The following is a 9973-nucleotide window of genomic DNA, read 5'->3' as shown; positions in this document are numbered from 1 at the left end:
AATATGAGGGAGAAGGAAAAACAGACACAAACAGAAAGGCTCTGGTTGATAAAGAGTTCGTAAGATGGGCAGAAGGGACATTCTGAAGATACAGGAAGACTATTCTCTTGCAGGACTATTCTCTTCCAGGTCATGTTGGGGTCTTTGTGCTTTTTTTTTGTAATTATCACTTAGTAACCTGAGACAAACTATTAAATGGCACAGGTCCAGTCAGCTACAGTGGTGCCCACCTGCAATCCCAGCACTTAAAGAGGCTGAAGCAGGAGGATCACAAATCCTAGATCAGCCTGAGATATACACAGTAAAACCCAATCTCAAAAGTCAAGTCAAATGAAATGGACAGGCCCTCAGGGTGACCCAAGGCTTCTCCCTTCCTTTCTGGTGGGCTCTGAAACAAGAAATACTGCAGGACAGGGAACTATATATTGAGAGTCGATGGGATGGATCCTCAGATTCACCTCGTAGGGAGGCAGAGTCTGGTAAATGCTTTAGACATAGAGCTTCATCGGAAAAACAAAAGTAAACACACATGTTGAGGTATAGAACCTTTACATTCTCTAAGAACCATATACATTTGCAAAGGGCAAAACATACTTCTCAATTTTAAACAACTTCTTTATGATTCCAGGGTTTAGATGTAAGTGCCACAGAGGTTGGTGGGTTGCTGTGAACTAACAACACTTGAAAGCTCCTGGTCTTTGAAACTAATTTAAACACATTGAATTGTTGAAAGATTAAAAACCGCAGTCAGCTAATTACACTCTCTCTCATCTCTTATTCAGCAAATGAATCACTTTTCATTACCACTTAGCTGAAGTACATGAATTTCTGCCTAATTAGAAATGTTGTAGCTGGAGCATTAGCAAGAATAGAGCGGGTCAGGATATCTCTGTGGCTTCATTTTTAATTCCTAACAGTAGAGCCTGATAGGAAAGAATAGAGAAGTCATTAAATAAACTTAAATTATTTATAAAAATTACTTTGCCCAAATTATAATTATTGTTTCTCCAAATGGTCTCCAATGTCTAATGGAATGAAAGAAAAAGCAGTTCAACATTGATTTTAATGAACATTTTAATGTTATATATAACAGAACATTATGAATAAAATGGAAACAAAGTTTTTATCAATTTAATAAAAAAATCTTCAACATAAAGTGGGGAGGTAATAATTTGATAACTATATTATAGTATTTATTTTAAAAAATATTCCCAGCTTGCAGTTGAAACAATTAACTTTGCATTCCAAACTCTAGAATCATGATTTTCACGTGAGCTCAATGCAGAACTACATCAGGAAAGAAAAAACATTTGAATTAATTTCCTTTATTTGTCATTAAATCAATAAAACCTTTGACTGCTACAGGCCTCCTTTAGTAACGTATAGAACTCCTCTATAGAAACCATATTGCTAATGTCACGTTATATACACTCAGAACCAAACAAAAACAAATACCACAGAAAGTCTAAAAGTGAACATCGTTGAGTTCTAACAATTTACACTTGAGGTTTCAATGGATTTCTATCTTTCCAATTTTTTGAAGACACCAAAAAAGACAAAAAAATAAATATTTTTTTACTCTTTTGACTTTTCCTGACTGAAAATGCTGGCTATAAGGATGAACACGGAAGGAAGCCTGGTCAAGTGTCCTCACTGCAGATTGTAAAATAAGACTGCTAAAAACAAACAAACAAATACTGGAGGTTTGTTTTCTTTCTTTAAAAGGAAACTGTAGAGCAGTCCTGAAAAAAAAAAAATTCCCCCTCCCCCCCAAGTTCTGCCCAGGAAACTTAAAAGAGCAGAAGCAATGGGCAGCCCACAGCCATCGCTGATCGCGTAGGGACTCTGTTACAAGAAAAGTTTGGACAGTATCATAGCAGAGCTGCTGGATATTAGCAAAAGTATGTACATTCCAGTCACCTTTGACCTAGCCATAATCACATGTGGATGCTTTTTTTGGACAAAAATAGATATTTTTATAAAAAACTGATCATCCAACTTTAATGATTTCATATATGGACGCAAGAGTGGTAGTAAAGGGAACAGACCCAATTATGACAAGGCGATTCAGGGACAGAAAAATCAAGTTCATCAGGAAAAGAAAAGTATAAAATTAGAGATTCAAACACATTTGCTCAGCCCTACTCCAGTCTTCCCACCATGCACGATGTTAACTGGGCTCTTGGCTTTATGAAGGTGGCCAGGGGCCTCTTCACCCCACCTGTGGTCTATCCTCACTGGGGAAAATGATTTGAAGTGCTCTTGCGTGGCCTTCTGAAATACTAGGTATTTCACTTTTAGAAAACAGCCTTTTTGGTTCTTTCTGTAGGTTTATTTAAGTAACTGATAAAAGAAAAGGGAGTTGATTAGCATTTCCCATCCCAACATCACCTATCTGCACAGCTAAAAATTCTTCATTCAACCTGCATCTTGACAACTCCTATTTGCTAAAGTTGGCAAAATTTGCGAAGGCATCGTGCTTGGGCTGCACAGGTCCAGGAGTCATGGCTATGTTGGGCATGCCCATTCCCACCGTGCCTGCCAGGCCCATCCCAGCAGCTGACATGCCCATGTTCACGTTCATGCCCATCATGCTCTGGTTCATCAGGGGCGTATTTCCCAGGGCGGGCATTCCCATGGTGCCAGTCATCACAGTGGGCATACTCATAGGCATGGGTCCTCCCATCAAAGGGTTAGTTTGTGGCCGGACAGGAAGCATATTCGGTGCAGAACCAAGGTTCACAGCGCCAAAACTCTGAGTCATCACATTCAGAGGCTGTTGCATATCTGCCAGAAGAAAAGAGACAGAAGAGCTTTACAAACACAACTCCTCCATTTGTAAAGCAGCAAAATCAGGTGCCTTTTCTTGCTCCTCAATACTTCTAGTTTCCATAAAATTCTTCCACTGTGACTTTCGAAGAAGAAAATTAATCTGCACTTGTTAATATTCCGTGCATGGTTTAATAGAGATGTAGAAACAGAATGGGAAAGACAATCTGAAAGCACTGTTACAAAACCTACTTAACAAACTCAAAGCCTTACACAGGTTCGAAGCCTTTGTGTCAGTTACTTTGTGTCCAGAATTTATAGCAAGGAAAAGTGAGAAGTACAAAATGTATGTAAAAGCATAGTTATTTATATTAACAGAAAGCTGAAAACAATCTAACCACTAAGAGGAATTGTACACATTGACATCAATGACTTCCTCAACATTCTTGCTGAACATAGGAAAAAAAACACATCATGATTTAATATGGCAGCAAGAAGCAAAATAATATAGATGGCATGATCCAAGCATTAAAATATGCTTAGTGGGCTGGGAAGTTGGCTCAGTGGTAGAGCGCTTGCCTTGCATGCATGAGGCTCTGGGTTCGATTCCTCAGCACCACATAAGCAGGAAAAAAAAAAGCTGGAAGTGGTGCTGTGGCTCAAGTGATAGAGCGCTAGCCTTGAGCTGAAGAGCTGAGGGACAGCGCCCAGGCCCACAGCTCAGGCCCCACGACCAGACCAAAAAAATTAAAATAAATAAAAATAAAAAATAAAATAAAATAAAATATGCTTAGCAATAACAGGAAAAAAAAACCCAAATCCATGGAATTAGATGATTTTTGTTTCTTCACTGCTTGGAAAACATTTTTTTGGGTAGGGTGTGAGGGTTGCTGGGAAGGCAACAGTATTAGGCAAGTGCTCTACTACTGAGCTACAGCTCCAGGCCTTGCTTCTTTGACACAGTGTCTCTTTAACGTAGTTCAGGCTGGCTTTGAACTTGTGATCCTCCTGAGTGCTAGGATTTCAGGTAAGCGACACCAAGCCCAACCACTAATATTTTCTATTTTATAGTCCAGGCCATCCACATTCACCACAATATGCTAAGTGTTATTATACCAAGAGCAGAATGCAAATCCAGTCAGTATTCCAGGAGGGATATTAAATGAACATTATGCAAAAAGGTCTTAAGTGAATGCCCAGTTATCTTCCCTCCCATATTTTAATATTTGAAACAGCTGTGGTAGCAGGGCAACAGAGTAGAAATACACAAGGAGTAGGGCGTGCTGAGATAACTCACTCTGTTGCTGAATCATCGTGTTGAGTGATGGCTGCTGGGGTTTGGAAGGCTGCATACCAGGTAGTAAGTTGTCTAGGCTGATGTTTACACTGGGATCAGACCACGTGGAGGGCAGGGTTTTGCTGACTGATTTCTGGACCATATCTGTATTCTGATTATAGAGAGGATTAGGCTTCTGCAGCATTGTGCTAACATTTTGCAAAGGCTGGAAAATAAAAAAATGCTCTAAAAATTAAGCATCTGTTCTGTAAAGATTATCAGATGGCAATTTCATTACAATAATTAATGTACGTACACTCATCATTTTTCTCCTGTAACCGAAAGTCTAAAAGCCACCATTAGTGTCAAATGCCCAAGGCAACTACTGACTTAAGGTTAGTGTACCTTTAAGGAAATACAAAGGTAATAACTTACAAAACAGAACTCATGATATGATTTCTCATGTTTCACAAGGCAAAATTATTGAGCAGCAAATGATATTTCACGTAGTCTAATATTTCTTACTCTGTATACACTTCTGCCTGAAGTGAGCAACACTACTGGAACTTGATACACATATGGACCAATTCACGAGAAAAGAGATACGAAGGAGAAAGAAGCACAGATGTCAGGTGGCTACAGAAACAGTTTATATTAAAATAGACAGGAAAAAAAAAGGGAAAAGAATGGAAAAAATAATTTTAAAATGCAGCGATAAAAAGAATCTTCATTACAAGTGATGAATCAGACTGGCTTCATCTTAAAATTATTTTAGGTCTAGCTTCTGTTTATATAAGCAATCATCTTTCTGCTTCTTTCTTCTCTTCCTTTATCCTAACACCTGAAAGAAGTAACTGTACCCATTAAAAAGAGCAATTAGTGCCACAAATATTCTTAATGGCCTGAGTCAAAATACATATTTTCCTTTTTTCCTCCTTTTTTGTGTTGATGCTGTGGCTTGATCTTAAAGTATTGCACTCTGGCTTAGCTGTTTTTGTGCAAGACTGGCACTCTGTCACTTGAGCCATACCTCTAGCTCTGGGTTTTTGCTGGTTAATTCAATATGAGAGTCTCTCAGATTTGTCTGCCCAGTCTGGCTTTGAACCTCAATCTTCCGATCTCAGACACCTGAGTAACTAGGATTATAAGGAGTGAGTCACTGGTACCTGGCCACATTTTAAGCCTACATTAGGCAGTTTGGATTTACTACTAAAATGCTTTTCATGGGGGAAATGCATCTATTCTTTTTTGGGGGGGAAGGGTGAGGGGATGTCAGTCCTAGTGCTCTACCAATTAGCTTCTACTCCTTCTGGTAGATGACTGGAGATAAGAGACACATGGACTTTCCTGCCCCGGCTGGCAGGAAAAGTAGCTAGGATTATATGGTGAGTCACCAGCACCCAGCTTCTATTCTCTTTTCCTTAAAACAATTAAAACAATTTTAATCAATAACAATGATCCGCTTGTTATTAGTTCAATCATTTTTAGCTTTTTTCTTGGCACAAAATACTGCATCTAACCACAGGAGACACAGGATAGGCGAGAAGGCCTTGCCCTCCATAATTCAATGTCTATACCAAGGAACAAGTGTAAAGTGAACTCAAGATGCAACACACACACACACACACACACACACACACACACACACACACACAGCGCCTAATGGCCTTTTGGTCAATAATGGACCATATAGGGTTATGCGATCCAGTGCTGCTGTGAAGTACTAGTGTCTTACACATGATGTTCACACACAAAGAGTGGCCAATGCCCACTTCTCAGACAATGTTCATTGTTCAACTGACTTATGAATATGGCCTAAGATATCTGTACAAAGATACACAGAAAGGGCTGGGTTATTTTTATGTCTTTTTTTTGTCGGTTGTGGGGCTTGAACTCTGGGCCTGGGTGCTGTCCCTCAGTTCTTCAGCTCAAGGCTAGGGCTCTACTACTTGAACTACAGTGCTACATTTAGTTTTTTGAGTGGTTTATTGGAGACAAGAGTCTCATGGCCTTTCCTGCCTGGGCTGGCTTTGAACCACGATCCTCAGATCTCAGCCTCCTGAGTAGCTAGGATTACAGGCCACCAGCTTATTTTTACGTCTTTACACTAAGTTTTCATTAAGAATATCTCAACAGTTATGAGTCACAATTGCCAAGGGAAGCAGATAACTTACCTGTGATCTTGACATGGGCAAACTGAGTCCCACAGTATTCGTGCTCATCAAAGAGAAATTCATACTCTGGGATGATGTCATGGTTGCTTGAGAGGAGCCCATAAGATCAAATAGGTCTGAGGAATTGGAGGCAGCTGGAGGTGGACCCAAGGCTGGCTGTGAGCTGCTGACAAGTTCTAGTGCTGGCTGTGGGGCACCACCAAAGAGCTCGCCACCAGAAGCCGCAGGGGCTGAGGGGGCTTGATTGAAGGCACTCCAGTCACCGAAGTCTCCATTCCCACTTGTTGCTATAGATGGAAAGAAAGAAAAGGGTATGAAACTTTTGAAACACAGTACAAACCTAACAGTCTATGAACTGAAAGTAATTGGAGTTGACCGGAGTCCGTCCAGATTAACATCTGCAGATACCAGCTCCATCTGGACCTTCTTCTTTCTCATAAATATTACATGAGTGTTAACAAGGTAGGAAAGAAAAAATTAGAAATACAAAGTAAAATCCATCTCTCCAGACTGTAGGTAACGTACAGAAACAACCATCAAAATTTTTCTTCAAGCTTTCACATTAAGTTAACTTTCCAACTAAACATTAAATCATTTGGGACTCAAAAAGTAAAGAGAAAATTCTAAATTGGCTAAGCTTCTTACTGGGAAATCCAGTCTTCCTGTGCTGAGGCATTCCATAAAATCAGAGATTTCAAATTACTTACTTTACTCACTGGAAGGTTCAAGCAAAAACCAAACTAACACTTATATACTCGAGGTTTTTTTTAGACACCAAATTCATAAGATTGAATTTAGTAAAAGCAAAGCACAAGAGCAAGGAAGAAAAGAGCTTTAAAAAGTTAAGGATACAGGCTGGGAAGGTGGCTCAGTGGTAGAGCACTTGCCTTGCATGCTCGAGGCCCTGGGTTCGATTCCTTAGCACCACATAAGCAAAAAGAAAAAAGCCGGAAGTGGCGCTGTGCCTCAAGTGGTAGAGTGCTAGCCTTGAGCTGAAGAGCTGAGGGACAGCGCCCAGGCCCAGAGTTCAGGCCCTACAACCGGACCCAAAAAAAAAAAAAAAAGTTAAGGATACGGGCTGGGAAGGTGGCTCAGTGGTAGAGTCCTTGCCTTGCATGCATGAGGCCCTGGGTTCAATTCCTCAGCACCACATAAGCAGAAAAAGCTGGAAGTGATGCTATGGCTCAAGCGGTAGAGCGCTCGCCTTGAGCTGAAGAGCTAAGGGACAGTGCCCAGGCCCTGAGTTCAAGCCCCATGACCGATAAAAAAAAAAAAATTTATAAGTACTTGTTCATTTTGCTTTGATTGCACAGGGCTTATGGTCATGATAGAGCCTGAGACTATTCAATTTGTTTAGAAAGGATGAGGGGGAGCCCTGTGCTGGGGCTTCCCGAGGGTTCCTGTATGCAGGCTCATCCCCACTGACGTGCAACCAGGAGGTGTCTGGGTCATGAGGTGCTACTTCATCAGTGGGCAGATCCAGTGATGAGCTCCCACTAAGTGGCTCATGAGGAGGTGGAGTCTGGTTGGATGGAGTGAACAACTGGGAACAAGCCTTTCAAGAGACTTCCTTGGACTGGGAAGGTGGCTCGGTGGTAGAGTGCTTGCCTCGCATGCATGAAGTCCTGGGTTCCCCATACACAGAAAAAGCTGGAAGTGATACTGTGACTCAAGTGGTAGAATGCTAGCCTTGAGCAAAAGAAGCTCAGGGACAGTGCCCAGGCCCTGAGTTCAAACTCGGGACTGGCAAAAAATTTTTTAAAAAGAAGAAAAAGAAAAGAAGAGAGAAGAGACTATTCTTGTCTTCAGGCCTTTTTATCTCTGCTTCCCGGCCATCAAAGAGGGAGGAGGCATCCTGTCATAGTGTTCTGCTGTCTCATTTTGGGCTTCAAAGCAACAGAGCTGGCAACTAGGAACAGAAACTGGGAGCTAAAATAAAATAAACCTGTCCTCTTCTTGGGTTGATCTGGCTCAGGTTATTATGCCACAGCAATGGAGAAACTGATCAATAGATAATGTTAAAACAAAAACAACCAAAAACAAACCCAGAAACATATAGAACCCTATTACTACTCTTCCAATTATGAATTGAGGTTGAATATGTTCAATATAAAAGTTGATAACAGGAGCTGATAACCTGAAGGAAATGACCCACCCTCTCTGTGCCTCACGTTAAAAAAAGTGCACTATGAAGACTAAGTAATTCGAGATAGAGTTTCACCTAAAGTTTGTTGCTATTGTTTGGATTAGCAGGCAAGCGCAGGTGGGAGCCAATACTTTGGTGCTACATAAGAATATGTGACATCTGCACATATTATATTGGCCATACGAAACGGAACTTACTAAAACAGGAAAATTTAAATGAGGTTCCATGTGCTTTTAGTAAGTAGGCCCTTCCTTTGGACAGGGGCAGATATGGCAAAATGGAGTCCGAAAAGGCAGAGGTGAAACTTGAACAAAAAAAGCTCAGGGATAGTACCCAGAGTTCAAGCCTCACACAACACAACACAACAAAACAAGGACAAAAAAGCCAGGCACCACCGGCACATGCCTGTATTTCTAGCTAGTCAGGAGGCTGAGATCTGAGGATCACAGTGTGAAGCCAGCCGGGGCAGGAAAGTCATGAAACTCCAAGGGGAGCACACAGGCCCAGACTTCACCTCCCAGAATGGTAAAACAAAACAGAAAAATAAAAACAAAAAAGGCAAAGGTGAGGAATAAGCTAAAGGAACTGCCTGGCACAAGTTTATTACCACTGCTCTCTTGTTACTGTTACATTTGTCTGGCCTAAAGGGGAACTGGGTAACCAGCTACTGCAACACTGTGCCTCATTATGCTAAAAATCAAAAGAAAACAGTAACTCCAATGGTTAGCCTTCTATGACCATTTTAGAATGGAGACAGTAATTCACGAAGAATCCCCAAGCTCTAGCAACAACTTAATATGAAATCATGCTAATATTCATTACTTGAAGGTCTTAATAGAACATGTATTTGGTCTCCTTTACAAAAGAGACCAGTCACAGTTTTACAATTAGTTCTATTACAGAATCTGAACTCATGAAGTCCTGCTGCTGGATCAATGTAAACGTTGTGTTCACATTCCCTTTGCTTGCTCTTTAAAAGCAAGAGTATTGGGAACTGGAGCAAAACGGCTTGCCCCATCTGAAAATCCCGTGTCCTCAGAAGATTAATCATGAGAGGAAACGATTTCTAGTGAGTCATATGTTATTCAGACATGATTAATCATTGTTCCGTCAGTGTCAGCCTCTTGTGCAATGGTGGCCAGGTTACATTAATCACATGCACACAGATAAAGAATGTAACATTAACAGATTCCAATTATTTGCACTTTAGGCAACTTTATATACACAAAATATTGTGAATTACACAGGATGTCAGTAAAATTGGGGCAGTTTGTATCTTCATTCTGATTTGCCCAAAGTAAGGTTTCAACCTTTAGAAGGCATCGTAACATTTCCCAAATGAAACCATTTATTACTCAACAATGCTGGTTGTCGAATTTACAAAAGTAGGTTGTCAAAATTACATAAGCTACATTTAAGGTTATGTATTTTTCTTCCTGCCTTCTCACAAACCTAAATCAGATTCAGTTCAATATAACAGCAACATCATTGTACTTGTAATGAATATAGTAAGACTTCGTTTACATTTTTTCACCCTGTGTACAATTTCTATAGCTGGGGTTGGGAAGGTGGCTCAGTGGTAGAGCGCTTGCCTTGCATGCATGAGGC

General features: G+C 40.6%; 1 protein-coding gene across 1 annotated transcript in view; it reads right to left on the bottom strand.

The window, feature by feature from the left end:
• Positions 1-1305: 1305 nt before the first annotated feature.
• Clint1 (clathrin interactor 1) overlaps positions 1306-9973 on the bottom strand; it is a 50941-nt gene continuing 42273 nt past the window's right edge. The window contains exons 10-12 of the mRNA XM_013036408.1: positions 6220-6559; positions 4067-4217; positions 1306-2787 (exon numbers count right to left, since the gene is read on the bottom strand). Of these exons, the coding sequence (XP_012891862.1) occupies positions 2441-2787; positions 4067-4217; positions 6220-6559 (838 nt within the window). The 3' untranslated portion in view covers positions 1306-2440. The remainder of the gene's footprint in view (positions 2788-4066; positions 4218-6219; positions 6560-9973) is intronic.

Source organism: Dipodomys ordii, unplaced genomic scaffold (genome assembly GCF_000151885.1).
Source record: "Dipodomys ordii isolate 6190 unplaced genomic scaffold, Dord_2.0 Scaffold284, whole genome shotgun sequence".
Classification (NCBI taxonomy): Eukaryota; Metazoa; Chordata; class Mammalia; order Rodentia; family Heteromyidae; genus Dipodomys; species Dipodomys ordii.
Note: the sequence above shows the minus strand (reverse complement) of the source record. Positions and strands in the feature narration are given on the sequence as shown.